General features: G+C 31.7%; 2 protein-coding genes and 1 long non-coding RNA gene across 5 annotated transcripts; all 3 read left to right on the top strand.

The window, feature by feature from the left end:
• The first annotated feature begins 807 nt into the window (after positions 1–807).
• Positions 808–4,715, top strand: LOC120577736 (high mobility group B protein 10). 2 transcript variants are annotated; one of them, XM_039829607.1, is made up of 6 exons: positions 808–1,093; positions 2,413–2,488; positions 2,716–2,875; positions 3,186–3,305; positions 3,620–3,861; positions 3,985–4,715. In XM_039829607.1, exons 1-6 carry the CDS (start codon positions 945–947, stop codon positions 4,342–4,344), a joined length of 1,107 nt encoding a protein of 368 aa, XP_039685541.1. In that variant the 5' UTR covers positions 808–944; the 3' UTR covers positions 4,345–4,715. The 2 variants fall into 2 exon arrangements, with proteins under 2 accessions (XP_039685541.1, XP_039685543.1); XM_039829609.1 differs by having other exon boundaries at positions 811–1,093; positions 3,623–3,861.
• A 3,058-nt stretch (positions 4,716–7,773) lies between these two features.
• On the top strand, positions 7,774–9,058 carry LOC112422694 (uncharacterized). 2 transcript variants are annotated; one of them, XR_005643705.1, is made up of 2 exons: positions 7,774–7,914; positions 8,644–9,058. It is a non-coding gene; the product is annotated as an uncharacterized lncRNA (long non-coding RNA). The 2 variants fall into 2 exon arrangements; XR_003013209.2 differs by lacking the exon at positions 7,774–7,914 and adding an exon at positions 7,994–8,558.
• A 4,288-nt stretch (positions 9,059–13,346) lies between these two features.
• LOC25484699 (transcription factor bHLH149) lies at positions 13,347–14,237 on the top strand. Its single transcript, XM_013613619.3, has one exon. The coding sequence runs from the start codon at positions 13,479–13,481 to the stop codon at positions 14,052–14,054; it is 576 nt and encodes a 191-aa protein (XP_013469073.1). The 5' UTR covers positions 13,347–13,478; the 3' UTR covers positions 14,055–14,237.
• The last annotated feature ends 7,900 nt before the right edge of the window (positions 14,238–22,137 follow it).

A 22,137-nucleotide genomic window follows, 5' to 3' on the forward strand; every position in this document is an offset into this window, starting at 1 on the left:
TGAATAACTATATATTTTTTGTTTATTAATTCCAGCCAAAAATAAAATTTTAAAAAATAATAAAAATAACATGTGGCACCTCACTTAAGTGATGTGGGTGTCACGTCAGCATTGAATTTGTCAAAATTGATCTAGGAAGCCAAAACTGTAAAAGGGGTAAAATTTAGGGAGTTGGGTTGTAATTTATTTTGTTACGAGGCCAAAACTCCAAAAGAGGTCATACTTAGGAGGCTGGTTTGTAGTTCATTTTGTTACGAGGCTAAATCGCAAGATCGTGATACTTAAAAGACTAAAACTGTAATTAAACCAATAATTACATTAAATTTTTTATATTACCCTCTTAAATTACATTGTCTCAAAAATTTCATTCCTTCAAAATACACTTTTTTTTTTATAGAAGCCACCCAAATGAAGTCTAATAAGTATGTAACGTTTCTTTTATGTCTAGATTGAAATTTTAACAATTCATGGGAGATTATGTATAGCAACAAATTATTTAAACACATATTTTTCAACGTATTATCTTTTATCAATTGTAATTCTTATAATCCCGTCAAATTTATATTGAACTCATGGTGAGACTCATAGATTTTAATCAATAAAATTGAGTGTATTGAAAAAATGTGTGTTAAAACTTAAAAGTCTATTGTTAACCTCATTTTAGTATAATGCCATTAGAGAAAAGTTGCTACTTCACAATCACAATTTCGTAAATTTATTGACTTACTTTTTTAACAGAACAATAGAACAGATGTAAAAGAAAGGAAAGACATAAGACTGCCACGTAAATGGTTGGAGTTGGTATAGGTGTCGAGAGTAGTCATGTGTTAGATGTTGATTTTCTATTGTATGTGAGAGATATACATAATTCTTTCCATTCCAACAAGTCACCCAAACAACTCAGAAATAGCATAGTGTGTTTTGGTAGTTTCCTAGCTCAAACAATGGAAGGCAACAAGACTATGGTTCCATCATCATCACCATCAGATACCAAACTCACCAATGGTACTGTTGTGTCCAATGATGACTTAGAGATAGAGACCTTCTATGTCAAACTAACTGAAGTTTTGGACTCCTCTGGGTTCAATCTCATGTCTGTTTCTTCAATCAGCTTCTTACTTTCTGTTTTGCTTTTATTTTTTTTCGTTTGCATTTGCATGAGTGTTGTTACTTGTTTGCATTATGCTATGTTTGGTTTCACAAAAATTGCATGCAGAAAAAGTCAAGCATTTTTTTTTTTAAATTGGCACTTCCTGCATGTTTGGATATTTGGATTCACGTTAAATTTGTCAAAATAACAGTGACATACTTGATTTTATTCTCCAATTTGTAGTTTTTGCCACAAATTCATCGACAATCTAAACATGCATTAAGTTGATCCAAACATGCACTAAAAGAAAAAGGAAAAAGTGTGTGTACTTGTGGACGTTGTTGTGTAAAAGTGTGAGTTATAAGTCCCACATCGGATAAAATAGTGAAGGTTGAATACATTATAAGTAAGAGGACCTTAAATCCTTAGCCTTAAGGTTTTGGGTAAGAGTGTGGTGTCTCTCTTGCTTGTGTGGTTGTTCAAGCCTCGATGTGGCGGTCGCTCGAGCTCCCCCAATGACCCAACAGTGGTATCAGAGCCCCATTCGGCGAAGGGTATGATCGAGGCAGCTGGTCCGATTGCGCAAAAAGCAGCAACGGCGGTACAAAGCAGTGTCGGTCCGTTTGCGGAGAAACCAGCAACGGCGATAGAAGCAAGTAAGAGCTTTAGCTTGAAGGGGGGGCAGGATAAAGTGATGGACTCACACTTGAGGGGGAGTGTTGTTGTGTACAAGTGTGAGTTATATGTCCCACATCGGATAAAAATAGTAAAGGTTGAACATCTTATAAGTAAGAGGACCATAAACCCATAGCCTTAAGGTTTTGGGTAAGAGTGTGGTGTCTCTCTTGCTTGTGTGGTTGTTCAAGCCTCGATGTGGCGGTCGCTCGAGCTCCCCAGTGACCCAACGGTGGATAAAAAAATGTAGTTGGAGGGGAGACCCCACTAAAGGTCACTTGCTAGTCGTTCTCGGAGATTAGTCATTGGCAAAGCCACCACAAAAGAAAAATCGAGACATGCATTTAGTCATATTGGTCCTTGAAGCTGAAATGTGTTGTAATTTGTTCCTCTTTAAATCTTTGGTATAAAGAAGGTCACTAGAATAGTAGAATGTGTTACAATTTAGAAAGAAGAATACTTGCAGTTAGGTTTTAGTCTTAAGAGAGTCTATTGACTTTTCATTTGTGTTGAGTTCAACATGCAGGGAAACATGAAGTGTTATTAACTTCATTTGTGTTTAGTCTTATGAGATTATTTAGATAAAAAAAATGATGGATAATAAAGGGCATATGACCATGCCCCTCTGTTTCAATTCTACTTGACAGTTTCAATGTCCGAGAGACAATCTTAGACTTGTACCTCTTTTACTTGGAAGTCACCAGAAGAGGAGGTTTTCACCAGGTATTTGTCCGGTTATTATATGTTCATTTCTCATTAATGCATGTGTATATATTTTATATAGCTTCTATTATTTGCATGCACACCAAGTCTATCCATCCAATATGTTGTGTCTATATAATATAAATTAGTCAAGAGAGGCTTTTAATTAAGTAATTTTCATATGTATTATTATCATATGAATGGTTCAAATTTAATATATTGTTATGGATTCTTTTGACTTTGTCCAGGTTGGTCTTCAAAACAAATGGACTGAAGTTGTCTCTGCACTGAAATTGGAAGGCAACAATGCAATGTTATCTGCTCAAGTCGAAAAGATCTATGCAACACTTCTATACAAATTTGAGAAATTGTACTTCTACAGGTTTCCTCCAACCGGCAGCTCCCAAGGTATCTGAGAGATCAATTTGTGGTTATTTTATGTTGATATCTTGTTTCATTCCAGCACTTCACTTATATGCTTGATATGTAGATGTTTGGTAGTTTATACATAATGTGATTTTAATTTACAACTAGTAATAGACAAATGCCTTGTAAAAACCATTGGTCTAGGAGAATGTATTGGATGTGAAATTAAATCACTCGGTGGTGACACAAGTTTTCATCGGATCATTGTATGATGTTTTTATTTTAAGATGAAAATGTGTTGTTTAACCTTAATGTCTCCTTTCTTTTCTCCTCACACTTACATTTTGTAAAGGTACGCTTAAAAGGAAGCAGAACTTGCAGAACTCGACTACTGGTTTATCTCAATTGATGGCTGATGAAGATACTCTGAAGGTGGCAAAACTGTCCAAGGACTACTCTAGCCAAATGACAGGTTATAACGATTTAAAATATTTATGCAATGAAAATTTGATTCACTGATTGAATGTAAAAATATTGCACTCAAGTACCAATGAATTAACTAGCTGAATCAAAACTAATATCACAACATAACACAACTTAGAAACTAATTATGATAATCTGAGATTACTAAATTTCCAAAACAGATTTGTTACTTTATGTACTTATTAGCTGCAATGTGGGCATTTGTTTTCTATAGTAACTCAAGTGATTTGTTAAATGAGTTTAAAGGTGTTTCTTGTGACTTTAGAGGTGCTTATGCTGCAATATTTGGATTCTTATTTAAAGCAGGAGCCGGCTGTCAAGAACCTCGGGTGCTTCTACAAGCACCCTCAAATGACAAAGAAAAAAAGAAACAAGACAAAGAAAAGAAGAAACGACGAGGTCCTCCTACCGGACAAAGTGGATATCAAATATTCCTCAAGCATGAGTGTGCTCGATTAAAAGCTCATGATCCTGACATTGATGGCAAAAAAGTCCTACGCATGGCTGTTGATGCTTGGCAGAAGATGTCTGCCACCGATAAAGAGGTATGATAAATAAAATTGACATAATATCGATAATTGATCAAATGTCGAACAATTTATATTTTTGCAATTAGCCTCTACTTTGTTTGTTTGAAACTTACCATTTCTAATTACTTTTTTATGTAGCCATATGTGGAGGAAAGCAGGAAGATAAAGGAAAAACAGAAGGAAGCAATGATCACTGACAATAAACAGAAGAGCACTGAAGATCTTAAGAAGGATGAACAGAAGAGCACTGAAGTTCTTAAGAAGGATGAAAAGAAGAGCACTCAAGGTCTTAATCTAAAGAAGGATGACAAGATGCCTGGTGTGGATGGTGACGACTATGGTGTAACTTCGCAACCTCTACCAAATTATTCTTTTGTCAACAATGCAGCTGTGGAGTTGGCTTTCAAAATGACTGAAAAATCACTCAAGGATCCCTTCTTCCCAGTTGATTTGGATACTTATTGTTCGTTAAATATGCTAAATGGGAAATCCAAATGACTATACTAGCTTTTGGGCAGGTCTCTTTTTTTGGTTTTTGAGGTAATGCTATTGCCTATGCATCCAAGGGTTATCCCTTTTTTGGACTCAATCAAACCAATTGAAGCAGCAGCAACCAGGTTTGATGCATAGACAGCAATGTTCCAAGCCTCTTGCAGTACTAGTGACCAGTGAAGTATGTATATAAACTATATAGTAAATTAGTAATGGTCCAAGCCTTTTGCACTAGTGACTAGTGAAGTATGTATACAAACTATATATAGCAATGTTCCAAGCCTCTTGCAGCAGTGACTAGTGAAGTATGTATATAAACTATATATATATAAACTATAAAAGTTTGTGTTATAATGCAAAAGCTTGTTGGCAATTTGGCATGGTTACCAAATTCCTTTTGAGAAAATCTACCTTTCTGTTGAACTACAAATAGCATCAATGATCAATGGGACTCCTTTAGGACCACTTTCTTAATTTTGAGAAGAAAAAGTAGTGTATGATTATTTATTTGAAAGACTTTTTGAAAGATTTTTAAGTTGTTGACAAGTTATTAAAACACTTTGAAATAAAGTCAACTCAATGCTATAAATCTTCCTGCCTTGATTTTACATGTACCCTTTTGCTACAAACTAGATAACTTTGTGATTGTGAAGATGAGCACCACATTCACAAATTTTCCTTCTGCCCTCAAACCAGTTTCTTAAAACAATTGGTATGTTGACACCGCTAACCACATGAAGTGTGATTCTTGTAGCATTTCTCTATTTAGCACCACTTTCTACAACACCCTTTCCCCTTTCTTCCCTCTTGAAAATGATAAACTTGGGCTCACCACAAGTAGTGCATACATAATAAAACAAAGCCAAGAATGTGACAAAATTACAATAGTTAACTTAATGATTGACCTGTATTGAAATTTAAGTCAACTGATCTTAGTATATTTGTATAACAGTATAGAACTTGGCTAGTTCTAAAAAAGAACAATATAAAATGCAATTTCAACATCAAATTGATATACTTGTTGTTACTAATTGTTGTGAATTCGGACTCAAAACTCACACCAATATAAACTATGATGTCTGGAGCAAAGGAAAGTAGTAACCAATATCAAAGTGAACACAAGCAATAATCAACAATAACAGCACCTAGATCTAAATCTAGGAATCAAAGTGAAAAGCACAAAACCACAAGCAAAAGATAAAGGGGAGAGAAGAGAGGAACAAACACACCAAAGATTGTTGACCAAGTTCGGTCCAACTTGACCTAATCTAGGGGGAGAGATTGATCTCTCCAATTCACTATCAACGAGTTCTTACAAAGAGATACAAATGGGTTACAAGAAATTAGCTTTCAACAAGTTCACAAAGAACAACTCTAATTTCTACCCATTTTCCTAATCTCACCAATGAACAAGACACTCAATGATTTTCACTCACCTAATGTGTTTACAATGTTTTCAAACCCAAGAGAACTCTAATCAAAGACCCTCAACCTTAAAGTTACCTCATTTGATTTCTCAAGTTTCTCTCTCTTCAAGCTTTACTTCAAAATCTGCAAAGAACACTTATACAGGAGTCTTCTGTTTTCAATTTTTTTTGAGCATGTATAATGATTTCTACCCTGATGATTAAGTGGATGATACGTGCATCAAGACAAACAAGGCTTCTGAGCAAGAAAAGACAAGTGAGCATATGCCTAATGAATCAAAAGAAAAGAAACCCATCAGAATTAGCAAAAAGCCCATTTGGATGAAAGACTATTATTAGATTTAATTTATTAAGTCAATATTTTATTTGCTAGTTTCCTTTGTAGTTATCTATAGTCAGTAACTACTACTTTCAGTTTAATTGCAGTTTAATTGTAGCAGTTATTGTAATTGTAACTTATCACTACTTAATTCACAGATGGTAGTGTATCAGTATGAAAAAGAATCAATTAACTCCTCTTCTCAAAATTCTGGGAGCACCCATTGCGGGACTGTGTTTTGGTGCAGAAATAATTTTCATAATTTTAAGATATCATGCTCCACCGTAGTTAACTACCGCTGGAGCAATTTTTTTTTTTTTTGTGCTGTATATTTGTTGGAACGGTAGTTAACTACCGCCGGATAAATTCAATGATAGTTAAGTACCGTCAAGGATAAAAATGTCATTTCAATATGTCAATATGACGTTTTGAATGTCAAAAAAGTAATTTTTATGCTACTATGCAAAGGCGGGCCAAAATATGTCTTGGACCAGGCTTTTTTTTTACCCAAAATAGCAAAAATGTATGGGCTTCACTTGAAAAGGATCCCTAGCTCTGTATGCTGTAGCCATTAGACAACAGTGAAATTATCATTCCATGTCTTGCTCATTTTTTTTTATCACGATTATGTTTGGAATTACGATAGGTATGTCAGAAACTCAAATTACAACGATCCATCTTGATTTTTTTAAAGCTACACTTTGTAGATTTTGCAAAATCATGGTGGGTCCCCGTGATTCTAGCATATCCACTATGATACCAAACATACGTTACATATTAGTAAATAATAATTTTGTCGAAATAACGATACTAATAATTTAATACTCAAGAGGTTCAAATAATCATATTTGGTCTGACTAGAGAGGGCAGTCTCACATTGAATTTATATTCAAGTCCCACATTGTCAAGATTCTTAGGTTGTGAGCTAGTTTTCAAGAGTGATACACAAACTCATTTAACAATATCATAACTGAGTTAAGGATAATAATATGAGAATTCGACCCAAAGCCTACACTAGATGCAAGGGTGAGTATTGAGGTTGTATTGAAATCTTACATTATCAATATTTGCGTCTTGTTTGACGTATATTTATGATTGGGGACCTTCATCCTTTGACTTAAAATTTGAAAGTGAAATAGAAGTCTATTTAGCATCGAAGGGAACATGTGAAAAACAAAATAAAAATTGGGAAATGTTTACCAGTGTCCCCGGGTACTGGTTAAGGAAGCAAATATAATAGCTTTTGTATTGGAAATTGTGTAATAAACTTTTCAAAAGTAAAAAAAAAAAAGATATTTTTAATTTTCCTTTTTTAAATTCTTTAACCAGTGTCCCGGGAGCACCGGTTTACAAGACCCATAAAAAATTTAGTTAAGGGTTGGCAATCTTTGTTTTGATATAACACGCCAAAATTTACAATTGATGTGGTATTTATTTGTCATGTCTTTTGGCATTATCGTTGCTGCTATTAAGCAGCCATGTCACTGTAGTGGTCATATTAAATATTATGCTTATTAGTATTATATTAGTATTATATTATTGAGATTATGATGGTTGTTTTGTGGATAAGCAAGGGATGGATTGGCTAACAAGGCAAAGACTAGAGCGCCGTAGTGTTTGATTAACATATTGATGGTAGGTGGATCAATAATTAGATATTCGTATGTTTCATTGATTGATTTATAGACAAACACATCACCCTCCACCCCCCCTTCCTCTATAAAACTACTAGTATTAGTATATTAGGGATTAGCTTCATTACAAAGGAATTTATATTAGTGCGTAGAAACAAATGGATTATAATATCTAAAATAAGACTAAGTAAAACAGGTTAGTTACACCAAATCTCAAAATTAAATACCAGCCTTATTACAAGTGTTTCATAATTGGTCCAAACTAACATGTTAGTACTTTATCATGAACATTTTGTTTTTGAATTGCAACATGTGATTATTATTCCTATGAACAAAATAATTGGTCGCTGCTTGAGAATTTTGGTGCCATGATCGTGTGATTTGGTTCACTTCATTTGAATTTTGACAACCGTGTTGCATCAAATTTGTGACGAGTCAGTTGTTGATTTGCTTGTTGATCAGGTCAACCATTCCATTGATACATACTATATGGTTAAATGAGAAATTTATTGACATGTTTATTTATTTATTGCAAGAAAACCATGTCGGGTGCATAGCAGCATCACTTCTAATGTTGTTTGTCTTAGTCGGTCATATGATTTAACTACTCATTTGTATTATTGTCAAGTGGTGTTGTAATTGTATCGAGTAAAAAATATTAACTGAATATACAATATTTAATATGAATGATTATAAGTAAACTAGTTAAGATATTGTGCTCTTGCACATGGGACATTAATGTAGAATTGTGTATCGTGTTATTTGGGGAAAATACCTTTCATAGATATTGTTCTTGGTTGGCATATTACTGGACCTTACCAACGATATGTCGTGATCAAGGTATGGATGTTTGTGTTATGTAAAATAAGTAACACTTTTTTGTCTGTAATAAGTAACATCTTTTTGTCTCCTCCTTGTATGCTAGGGAAGTGGTAACTCTCTCTGGTGGTTTTCCGCGGTTGTCCTCGGCTACGTGGTTTATCCCTTGCTCCGGAGGAGTTATGGGTAGGTCAATACTTCCGCTAATCTTCTTGTGTTGCAAGGTTCGTGAAGAGCAAAAGGAAGATGGCGGATTGTGCTCACATGGGACGAGTACTTAATGTATGATTGTATGATTCAAATTGGAATAAAATTAGGTGTAAGTATTTTTAGCCCAATCCAAGATGTAGCAAACAATTGTGATGGTGCACAACCCCAAATATTCGTGAAATATCACGAAGCCGTGTTTAAAGTTAAAAAAAAAAAAAAAATGTCAATTTAGTTTTAAATTTGGCGGTAATCACCCATACCATGATGCTATAAGCGATCAATCATACTTAATTGGGATGACTTCATGATAATTCTACTGCGATATTTAGCATTTTTCATTTTAGAGATATTTAATAGACTAAATTGAAAGTTTATCAATTATACTTTTGATTAGAAGCCGTTTTCAGCTCAACTTCCAATCAAATAATATACTAATATGGTCAGAAAGGAAGAGGTGGAATGCAAATTGGCTTCTATGGATCAAATTATTGGTGTATTAGAGAAGTCAAATTGATTGACCATTAACCAAAGGAAGATGAGCTATACATAAAAGTATACATCATATACTAAGTAAAAGACGTACACACCTTTCACATGGATTAATAACAAGATTAATTTTCAAATTGCAAATCCTGGAACCCACACAGAAAAACAAAATATTCTGAGCAAATCTATGAGAAAGGTAAAAATCTCCTCCTTGTTTTGACCAAGTAAAAGATCAAATTCTGACCAAGATAACTTTAAAAATGTTAAAGCCATGTACAGCAATCTAGGGCTAAAAAAACAAAACAATCATTAAAATACTAGCAAAACCATGTGTTCCTTGTTGGGACATAACACAATTAATTAACTGCTCTTATCCGGTGAAAATTCCCATATTGAAGTATTCAGTCTCACATGGTATTGAAGTATTCATATAGTATAATATGTAATTAAATAGATATTTTATGCAAAGTGATTTCGCACTGGACCAATTTCCATTGTTGTTTAATATATTAAGTTGGCTCTTGGAGAGTGGAGAGTGTATAAACAGCAAAGCATGTCTCTTTCAAGGAGGCAAAGTTTTTTGGCTTGTCATTACCATACTAGGCTAATAAGATTTTTCACAGATTTTTGTTTCTAATTTTCAATTCTCTCCACAACTTTATTTATTCGATCATGTAATTTTATTATGAGCACATGCTCTTCTCTAAAATTGGAGAGAGTGCATTTGCAGCAGACCAATAATGCACATAATAATATTCTCCATTCACATATAGAAATGAAAGTAGGCAATGTGGATGAAACCTGGCCACATTTTCTGAGAGAAAATTTGAATCTATAAAGTTTTATATACATTAAGAAAAAATCTGATAATAAATGAGGGCCAGGTGATAGAAAAGTGATGAAAACTACCACATGCATAGCCTTCTTTTTTTTTCTTTTTTCTATTTTGGCTTCCATTTTGGTGCATCACCCTCTAATCATTGCCAGGAATAAAAACAAACGAGTTTGGTCCCATTTCAGGAACCAATCAACAGAAGCCAACAACTTTTGTCTGTCCAATTGGCCCTTTTTCAATTAAAAGAATAAAGTCTTTATTTTTGGCTTTTCAAGATTATGTAATGTATGTAACATTTGTCTTTATTTTTGGTTTATTTACATATTTCATTTCACAAACTCAATGTCCTATGGATGGAGCAAGGTGATTTTTTTTGTTACACAAATTGTATATATTTTTTCTTCCAAAAAATTGTACGAAGGTATATCCAATTTTGGTAGGTAAAGGTAAGAAACATAGTGAAATTTAACATTATTATGATGATGATAAATAATACGGACGGATTATATGGCTTTTATCACATGCCACCCATTTTGTGCTATGATGTATTCATTTGGACTGTCATTCATGCATGCCCTGCCAAAAAGAGAGAGAACAAAAGAAATATACTTTATTACTCAGCGTGACCTGCTGCTGTTCATGAATACTCTGATCATCATTCTTGGCCGTTGGATTTGAGAGAGCAATGCTCAGGCACCGTTAGATTAATTGAAAAACTTTGTTGATTTTTTTTACAGAAGGTTAAAAATTGTACAATTCAATGTAATTGAGACACATTGAAAATGTTATTTTTGCTTTGCAAGTACGAGTTACAAGAGGCCGAAATACCTACAAGGCTACAAGGTGATGTGGTGTATAAGATACCAACCACCACATAGGTAAATTAACACTAGTAGATAGTAATAGACAATAGTATTCCATGTGTCCCTATATATATGTCCTTCATATTAATAATCTCATGAATTAAAAGTTGGTAGTATTAAATGTTTTAGTAATGGCTATTGTTTTTTATTACAAATTTACTTTTTAAAAAAGATAATTAACCAATGTTTACACTATATTTTTTTTTTTGAAGGACTATAATATTTATTGTCGATTACATAAAATTTAGTTAAAATATATTAGTAAATAAATAAGTAATGGATTTGAAAAACAAAAGATGATCTTATATAAGGTCAAAATAATTTCTCAAAAGAGTTTTATATCTATGGCGGAGGAAGTTATAGCTATTATATAGCAAATTAATGGAAATTGGACAAAAATTACATCAGTGTCTACTCATTTTTCCTGTCTATGAAATTTACTCAATTTAGAGGTGTGAAATCGACAATAACCCTTCAAAATAAATATAAGCAAAAATAATTTCTATTCTTTCTCATATTTAACTTAGCTTTTATATTTTCAATGACTAAATTTATAAGTCATTGTGGAGAGTAATATAGATGATAGACTTAATTTTTTTTTTATTAAAATTGCATAGATTAAATCTAATTCACTACATTTTTTTAATATGTTTAATTGACCTTGACCATATTTGCTTATAATTTTAATTTATTCAACATGGATTACTTAATTTTTCCCCTCACCTTTACTTTTGGGTTCTATATATCTTTGCAAGTAAGTTAAGATGCATGTGGATCTTATCCGTATTAGTACAAAATAATAGTGTTTAGTTGGATAGGCATGTTTTGATAAAGTGAACTCTATTGTTCAAAAAATGAGAAATAGTGTGTGCCTCCCGTGACTAAAAAAATAAAAATAAACATAATTAAGAGTTTTGTTTAACTTGATCGCAGGAGAAAGAATATTCTCCTTTTGTTTAATTTTTAAATTATATGTAAACTATGCTTATAAGAAAAACATTTTAAGCAAAAAAATATGTATATCAATCTAAAAATTTTTGACCAAATTAATCGCCAAAATTTAGAATTAGAGCCTAGAAATTATCAGGGGCTGACATAGAAAAAAATATTACAATTAACGAATTAGTTAGGACTGCACGAAAATACAATAAATTACTTAGAGCATATATCTTGTTTAAACAAATAAACCTAAACTTTCCTCTTGAGAATAGACCTTTGAAGTCTCTATCATTCTATATTTTAATTATGTCATGTTAAAAGAGCATTATCGTTTGTTAATCTTTCATTTCAATTTAATAGTCAAACTCTCATACCTTGAACCACTAATTATACCTAAACTCAAAGGCAACTTCCTTCCAACCCACCTCATCACGTTTTACTTTTTCATCTTTTTCTAGGATGGTAAGACAATTTAACCACAACATGTGTAATTTTGAAAATATGTTCAAAGTAAAATGAAATTGTTGATTCACTTTGACCTTGTATGAAACAATGTTTCACCTAGTCATTACCAAACAAAATTTATAAAACTTCCATTTGTGATTAAAACAAAACAATTAAACCAACAAAATATTTAGTTAAATCTAAGATATCAATATATTTCAATCCTGAATATTTAGTTAAATCTAGGATATGTTTTGTTTAAGTAGAAAATATTAATATATCAGTTATTTTATCTTTCCCTAGATAAAATATGAACCCTAGTCCGTTTAAAACACTCAACTCTTGATGATCTTGTAAGAAAAATCACACATGCAGTTACATTTAAATCTACTTGAATCTTAAGCCTATAATCTAGTTCATAATTTGAAGGTGTCCAACCACACATATATACATCTATGGACTCAATTTTTTTTTATTTTTTTATGAAAGATGTTAGTACTTAATTGTTAGATTAGTTTTTCTCATTTTCTCTGAGTTTGAACTAAAGTTCTTCAACTCTTTATCCATTAACTCAAATCAGTTAAGTTATCCAACCCCTACTCGAAAATATTGACGATGTGAAACTTGAATACAACTATCACATATACTCTCACATCTAATGTGGCGCTTGTGTCCAATTCTCATATTAACATCTTTAATCCGTCTCTAATATCATGTTATACGAATTTTAATACTAACCCTAAAAATTAGCTTATAAGATAAGTATACTCAAGTACTCAACCATATATATACATCAAACAACTCGAAAATTTGGACAATGTGAAACTTGAATTACAACTTCATAAAATTAAAGATATATTGTGACATATCAAAAATTGCTCAAGGAGATTGAGTCATGTAATTATTCTTAAAATTTAAATTTTGAAATTAATTTAAAATTTAAAAAAAAAAAAAAAAAAAAATTGGAAAATAGAAAGGGAAAAAAGGCAAATGAAATAAATGTGAGCAAGGTGGTTCCCCGTGACTCCAAACTGCTTATATACACTCTCTTCTCTTTCTTTCTCCTCATTTCGTACCATACACCAATTCATCCTCTTCTTCACCAATTCTTCATTCAATCTCTTCAATAAATTCATTCCTCTATTCAATCTTCAACCATTTCAAATGGATTCATTCGAACCAAACTCAGATTCAACTCATTCAAACACATCACAAGAATCCAATCACAAAAAACGCCGCAAAATCGATAACCTCACCACCGATCAAAACTCAATCAATCTCATGCCATGGAGATCCCAATCAGACCAAAACACCTACTCCAAAAAACTCATCCAAGCACTCCTCCGTATAAATTCCCCGGAAACAACCAAACCTGCCGCCGGTCAAGTCCGCCAAACCGCCGATCGAGTCCTCGCCGCAACCGCCAAAGGAAGAACACGCTGGAGCCGCGCGATTCTCGGAAAATGGAAGAAACTCCGAAGACATCACAAAAAAGTCAAGAAAGCTTCCACCAACGGATTGAAGAGAGAGAGGATTCAACGATTACCGGCTGTGCAGAAGAAAACACGCGTTCTCGGTCAGTTAGTTCCCGGTTGCCGGAAAGTTCCGTTACCGAATCTTCTAGAAGAAGCTACTGATTATATTTCTGCTTTGGAGATGCAAGTGCGTGCTATGACAGCTCTTGCTGAGCTTCTCGCCGGTGGAACACCAGCGGGAATCGCCGGTCAGGTGTTGAGTTGACCTGTGCGCATTGTTTACTGCCTAGGCTATATTGCGCCAGGTGTTACTTGATTTTTTTTTTCTTTTTATATTGTTTTTTTTTTTTATTATTATTGGTTTTTTTTTTCTTTTTCAGATTCATGTATCTTATTATCGTGTACACTGTACATGCCATTCGCTTAATCCTTCCTTTATGTTCCACTATCCTAACCCTTTTTTTTTTTTTTTATATATATTTAATTTAATTCAATATGAATATGCTACCTATTTTGATTATTTTGTTAACTACTTTTTGGAAGAAAAAACAAACTTTGTGATTTTTTCTTGATATTTTCAAAATTTGAGAAATTCTCCAAAAAAAAAATTGAGAAATCAATAAATTACATTCTAAGAACTTTATCTTTTCTTGTCAAAAAAAAAAAGAACTTTATCTTTTTTTTGCCAGAATAATAATAACAATCATAATGTAGAATTGTTCAAAAAAGACAATCATAATGTATAAATATTTAATTTTTTTCACTTGATCTTTTGATTCTCGTTAGAAAATACCTAATAAGTTAGAAATCAACCTATAAATTCATAAAATCAGATTAATAGTTAGTTTTGGCCAATAATCAAATAGGATACTCTCATTTAATTAGGCTTAAAATTGAACTTGCAATTTCTCTACACATTTGTATGATCGTATTCCACAAAAGTTGCAAATTGAAATAGTTTCAAGGCATAAGAAGGCATTTTAAGTAGTTAAAGTTCCTTAAAAAAAATGTAGTTTAGCTTCTTTGTTTGGTTGGTGCTTTCTTTGTGGCACCTTGATTCTGTAAATATTTGTTGATGTTTCCCCTTGCACACCTTGTGTGGGATGTAACTCAGCTATATTTTTTTAAAGTCTAAAAGGTATTCTTTTAAACGTAAATTCTAAGATAAATTTTTTGTATTTAGTCTTTTTAACATGTGTGCTAAGTATTTAAGATATGTTCATGCAATATAATTCAACTAACAAAACCAATATTGTTAGGTTGTACGTTTTTGTCCGGTTTAAATTTAAGACTCGTATTTGTGTGTTTACGTGGTTAATGACTCCATCCATAAAACCAACAAAAAACTAACATATGAATAAATTTTCGTGGAATGTAACTATTTATCGGAAAAAATAGTCATGGTATGTTTTAGCTTATATGGGTCTATTTGTGCCGACTAATTTTTTAGTTTGCGAAAAATATCTTACATAAATAAATAAGTTTTTATGTTAATTTATAAGTTTTTTACTAACGATAATTATATCTTCAATACTTATGTTCACATGCTTATCAATAATATTTAAAAGCTTATTTATTTGTATAAATTATTTTACATAAGTTAAAAAATAAGTCAATTCAAACGAGCATGATAACTTATATCTACAACCTCGTATTGAGCTTAGAATAACTTATACCTACAATCTCGTATTGAGCTTAGATTTTTTTGTAGAAGAGCTTATATTTGACAAGTTTTGTCACATAACTAGTGGTGAAAAGTTATACTTTTGTCCGAAAATATTAATCTATGCGAAAAAGAAATTATCTTTTATTTGTACTTTTAAATAATTTTGATGGTTTTTGTTGAAAAAAAAAAAGGTCATTTTGTTGTTGGGAGAACTCCCATAAATTATCATTGATGAAAATAAAATTAAGGCTTAAATGCATTTCTAATCCCTTTATTTTACCTTTGTTTAAATTTTGCGCCCCTTCATTTCTAAAAACCGGCTTTTTATCCTATTATACATTTCTTTGGTTTCTATAACCTCCCAACTATTCAAGTGATGTGTCACTCTTATTAGCAAGGTGACATTGATGTGGCATAGTTGTGTTGCCTTTCTAATTTTCCATGACAATTATAGTGATTATTTTATATAACTAATAAAAACTAATTGATTGCTTATTAAAACAGAAATGAACTAAAATATAAAAATGAATTGAATTAGATCGAGGAACCCTAATTAATAAGTTTTTATAAAGTATAGAAATATAAAAAATATTAATAAGAAACAAATTGTATATCCAATTTTCATCACCATCATCATCCTCCTCTTTCATCTTCATAAATCTTCACTGTCATCATTCTCATTCCTTCTTCTCATCGTAGAACTTCATAAACGAACACATAACTTTAAATTTATACAGAAAAAAATGCTTAAAATTTAAAATACATCGTCGATAAAATAAAAATCAAGAATATCAAGCCTCAGTCTAGAACTTCAAACTCATCATTTTTGACCCTCAAAAACTCCAAAACACACTTCGTTATAAATCCAATCCTTGACTCTGGCTCCCGCCTAAACTCTTCATCTTCCTCATTTGTTGGATTGAGTCAGGAAGAAACACAACGTCATCATGTACAAACTGAATCATCACAACCACCGCTACCTCCTCTTTACCTTTTTTTTTTTTCTAACGAAATATACACCTTCGTCAAATTAGAAGTGAAACGCACAGTTTTTCGGGTTCACAAAAATTGTAGGAGAAGATTATTGTAGTGGGAACGTGTTTTTGGGTTTACGAAAACGAATAAGAATGTGATTATTGTGAGATTATAAACGATTATGATGATAATGCAAATATGTAAGTTTTTGAGTCATCAATTTGAAAAAAAATAATCACATTTTATGGTTTAGGGATTTTTAATTTGGGGGAAACATGAAATTTAAAGAATTTGAGAGATGTAGTGTTTTGAGCGTTTGGATCTAAAATGAGCTTTGTTATTTAATAACAAGGTTGCAAATGAAAGCAAGATTAGGGTTGCTCGACAAGATTCACGAATGTAAATGAATGGTGGAAAACTAAGGATTAGCGAGGTCAAAATTGGAATCGTGAGGATGGAGGAAGAAGGAATGTGCTTAATCTGATTTGGGGGAAAATGAGATTAGGGCTTCCTTAAGAAGATTCATTTCCTTAAGCATATTTTAATTTTTTTTCTTTTATTAAAAAATAATCAATTACTTTTTATTAGTTGTATAAAATAATTTCTATTAATGACATGTAATGATTTAAATGACATGAAAAATAAAAAAGGCAATACAACTATGTCACGTCGGTGCCACTTAACTAATGAGAGGGATACATCACCAAAACAGACAGGAGGACTAAAAAATCCATTAAATATATAATAGAGGGACTAAAAAGTTGGTTTTAAAACTAGGGGGCTAAAACTTCTCAAAGTAAAATAGGAGGATCAAAACTACATTTAAGTTTAAAATAAATTTCGACAGTTCTACTCATAGGATCATCTTGATTTGCTAAAAAATGAGTTCAAGGCAAAACAATTTAAAATAATTAAACTTGTATAATATGAAATTTAATAGAATAATCTTCATGATACACACAAATATAGAAGGGAAAATAATCATTTTACAATATGGAGATCAAAATTACGATTTTATTTTATGTTAACCCTTCAAACCTTCAATTTTTAAAAATTGAAATCTTTGTATCTTGGAGTTCGACCATGAGATAAGTATAATCTGACCGACCACAAACAATTCCATCAAGAAATTGAACTCGATATATATATATATATATATATATATATATATATATATATATATATATATATATGGGTATCTTTCATTTTTTACAATGAAGTATATGAGTATTATCTTCACTAACAACTTAAAATTTGTGAATCTTGCGCTAACGGAAAACTTTCCACTATCTTTGATCAACGGGACCTAGTTTGACTAGATTGTCTATGCAAAGTTGGACTTTAGGTCGTAATTCAGAAACAGTCAAAATTTGCAATTGCAAAGAAATAGTCAAAGAAGGTGAAGTACTTATCGTTTGGTGTTTGTAATAATACTTGACCCATAACGGCCTCCTCACTTACCATATACATATAAATATTATGATTATCCCACCCATTCCCACTGTCATTTGCCTCTCCATTTTTGGTTAAAAGTATCGTTGTCGTTAACAGCACATTTGCTTAAACAAGAAAATGTGCAGATAGATCAAAATGATAAAACATCATTCCATAATTACTAATTTAAAGTATAATCCGTTGTTGGCATCCACTTACAAAACCATTTATGCTTGAACACGAAGTTTTCTTCCCAATGAACATGTGTGAGGTATAATTCAAAAGGAATAGAAATATATGACCATGGACGGAACTTGCCCGTGAATATAATTCTTAATTTAGTTTAAAGATTAAATGCAATTATAATATATTTCCTCCGTCCCAAAATGTAAATAAAAATTTAGTTTAAAGGTTAAATGCAATTATAATATATGGAATTATAAATGCAATTATAATTCCCAATGAACACGAAGTTTTCTTCCCAATGACCATGGACGGAACTTTTGTTAATCAATTTGTGTTTATATTTTAGGACAGAAAAAGTATATCGTTGTTGTGCACTTTTAGTTCTCCATTTTTTGAACTATTTTTATTCCATATATTTTTCTCGTCTTTGGTTTAGCAGTCCCTCCAATTTTCCCACAAATGTACAATAATGTGACATTATTTATTGACACAACATCAAATTGTCATAACCAGCATTACTTTTCTTTGAAATTAAAAATTAAAAACACAAAATCAAGTTTCTTGAATGAGGTCGAATGAATAAACCCTAATCACATTCTTAATCAAGCTCAAGTACAACATAATTTATGTGTTTCAATAATAAAGTTACATCGATGTAAACTTGGAGACAGACTACTAAATTATAAGTGGAGAAAACAAAATGGATCAAAACAGATAAAAAAAAAAGTTAGAGACATAAATCGTATAATTACAATACTTTAGAACCAAAAGGACGTTGAAGATTTGTTCTGAAGTCATGCTTAGAATATACAAAGAATGTAATGAAGTGTATTTATTATTTTTTATATTTCTCATAATTACTTTATAATTACCCATCTATCAAATTCTCTATTGTTTGTCAAATTGATAATTACTTCAAAATGGAATTACTTTGTCCAATATAAATTGAAATAAGAAAAAAAGGCAAGAAAATGCCCATGTATTCAAAAGAAAGTGATATGTCCTCGTGAGCTTAACTCAGTTGGTATAAATAATGTATAATTAGAGCTGTCAAAAATAGGCCGGACTAATGGACCGGGCCTAAAAACTAGCCCAAAAACACACTCGGGGTTTTTTTGGCCCAAACCCATTTGGCCATACAAAAAATGGGTTGGGCCGGGCTGTTCCATCGGGCTTTGGGCCGGTCCATTATTACTATTTAATTTGATTTTTTGTTATAAAAATGGTATATTTTTGAAAAAAAAATGATCAACTATTTTAAAATTTATCAATAAAAAAATATTTAAATAAATGAACTTAATAAAAATGAATGAATTTACCTTAAAGTTTTAAAATTTTAAAGTTTATAAACTATTAATTTGATTTAGTTGAATGAATAATATAGAGTTTCATTAATATTCAATATTAATGTAAAAATTACTTACACTTTTATGTTCATCCAATCATATTTTAGAAAAAAATAGTGGTGAGCAATTAATATATATAAAAAGTGAATATATTTTAAAGTAAAAAATAAACGGGTCGGGCTGGCCCATGACCCACACAGGCCGGGCTGGGCTCTAGAATATGCACCTCATTTATAATTGAGTAAGGCCGGGCTGCCCCATTTATGTAGTCGGACCTCTTGAGCCTGGATCGGACCAACCCATTTAACATTTTTATGCATAATAATATGTAAGGTCCAGGGCTTCCCTAAAAAAAGAAATATATAAGGTCTGGGGTTGAACTTCTAAAAAAAAAAAAAAAAAGTGACCAAGGTTGATACATGTGCTTGGGAGGACCTACAATCGAGTGCACCGAACCCTTTCACATTAGCTTGCATGTGACTGTGAGCAGGGAACGGAGTTTCACATGCTATTTTAAGAAAGATATAAACCCCCACTGACCTTTTGTATTTACATATTTGCATACACATTCTTCTTCTTGAAACAGACACTTGAGGGTCAGATAATGGATAAAAACTTAGTGTTTGAGACCCACCTCATCCAAGTGGGTGAATTAACGACTTTCAAGAAAAAACCTTTTTCCTAATTAATGGCTGACACGTGTGGAACCTTGCCTATATAACTGTCAAATACCAGATCACCAGATGGTGACATGTCTATGCTTAGGAGAGCTCTCAAATAATAAGTAGGATCGGTAGGATGGGCTAACACGGTCCATATTTCAATACTATTATTCTTAAAAAAATGATTTCAAATATACAACAAATTTACACTATGTATCATGTATGTTAAGAGTTAGCACTATGTATCATATTTCAATACTATGTCACACAAGGTAGAACTTGGGTGTTTGTCATATTAAATAGAGTGTTTGTCACAAACAAAATATAGACTATTTGTCATAATATATCTCATCAACACCTTAAGAATTAAAATGTGTTTTATCATAAAAAAAAAGACTTAAAAATGTATTATTGTCCCCCTATTTAAAAAATAAATAAAGTTTTGACCCTCTATTTTGAAATTGATTTTTCCCCCTTGATCACTTTTTTTTGTCCCCTGTATCATTTTTTATGACATGCCTTAATCGTTCATAACTTGACAACAGGGGCGGAGCCACCCCCACCTAGTCTGGACACTAGTCCAGACTCAACTTCTACTTTCTTTATAGCAAGTATAGCCATTACTAGAACCTCTCGTTTTTTCTGTGGATTTTGTTAAAGATTTAGATTTTCAGGTAAATATAATACCTTCGTGAGTAACTGTTTCCTTATGATTTTAGAATCCGCATGAAAGGTATATCCGCAGAAAATGTGCAATTATACGCATGAAGAAAGTAACATTATATGGGAATTGAGAAGTCTATAAAATTATACGCAGGAAATGTGCAATTTTTGTCCAAGCTCTATAAAATTCCTAGCTCCACCACTGCTTGACAACACTTATTAGATCACACACATGACCATGAAAATATGTATAATGAGTGTTGTTTCCATAATGAATAAATTACAATATCAAATTGGATTCAAAATGAGATGATTGACCAAAATTTCGAGAGAAAAAAATATGAAATAGGATGACCAAAAAATCAATTTTTAAAAGGACAAAACTAAGATATCTTTATTTAGGTTTCATGTGATTCTTTACATAAACTATTTATACCTGCCATGATTGTTCAAATCCATGGTACTCTCAATGTTTGTTTTGGCCACAAAAAATGAATTTTATATGAAGAATCACACGAAAACATAAAAGGAAATGCACATAAGTTTTGTTCTTTCTAAAATAAAGGCCAATTATTTATTTTTTTAAATGGGAGACAAGAAATGCATTTAAGCCAATCACTTAAAAGAAAAACATATAAATAGTATGATGTAATAGAAGATTGATTCTAGGATGAGGGTTAAATTAAAACCTTGTGGAACATTTAAAATCATCATTAAATTTAATCCAAGATTTAGATTTGTTGAACATGTACATATGTTCACACACAATCCTACCCATATTTCTTCCCTATTTGTGTCATAGTCAACTCACCAAAAAACTGTCGATGACCGGCTAGAAATAAATGAAACCGTGACAAAATCACAAAAATTTTATTAGCGTATGCATGATATTTGATGGTGGTTGGAATTTAGCAAAATAGAAGAAGAGGAACGGGACATTGTGTACATATTTCTTACAAAGTAACTTTTTTAAGAGAATAAAAATATAATTGTCATATTAAAAAATGTTAAAAATTTGTAAATTTAGCTTTTCAAAAGATAAAATATTGTTGAATTCAATATAAAAAAGTTACTTTTTAAGGCATTGCTCCATGTAACGAAAATATATTAACGAAAAATTCACGAAAGATATGAGTGCCTATTAAAAAGGACCCACAAACCATATATGTCCAGTTTGTGTTGAATAAAATAAATATGGCTAAATTACCTTTTTGGTCCTTTAACTATTAAATTGGTATCGGATTAGTCCTCTAACTAAAAATTGATTTATTTCGGTCCTCTCAATTTATCATCGTTACTACATTTAGTCCTTTCTGTTAGTTTTATTCAAATAAACGTTAGGGTTTGTGTTATGTGGGTCCTCTAACTTTATTTATTAGTATCATTTTGGTCCTATTCCTTGTTAAGGTATTAGGA

This window comes from Medicago truncatula, chromosome 1 (assembly GCF_003473485.1).
Source record: "Medicago truncatula cultivar Jemalong A17 chromosome 1, MtrunA17r5.0-ANR, whole genome shotgun sequence".
Classification (NCBI taxonomy): domain Eukaryota; kingdom Viridiplantae; phylum Streptophyta; class Magnoliopsida; order Fabales; family Fabaceae; genus Medicago; species Medicago truncatula.

What these genes read in the sequence shown, in the direction of transcription:
- LOC120577736 (XM_039829607.1), top strand. Translation starts at nt 945, where the DNA reads ATGGAAGGCAACAAGACTATGGTTCCATCATCATCACCATCAGATACC. An exon ending in TCCAACCGGCAGCTCCCAAG is followed by an intron (nt 2,876 to 3,185) that starts GTATCTGAGAGA and finishes CATTTTGTAAAG; the next exon opens with GTACGCTTAAAAGGAAGCAG. An exon ending in TGTCTGCCACCGATAAAGAG is followed by an intron (nt 3,862 to 3,984) that starts GTATGATAAATA and finishes TTTTTTATGTAG; the next exon opens with CCATATGTGGAGGAAAGCAG.
- LOC25484699 (XM_013613619.3), top strand. Translation starts at nt 13,479, where the DNA reads ATGGATTCATTCGAACCAAACTCAGATTCAACTCATTCAAACACATCA.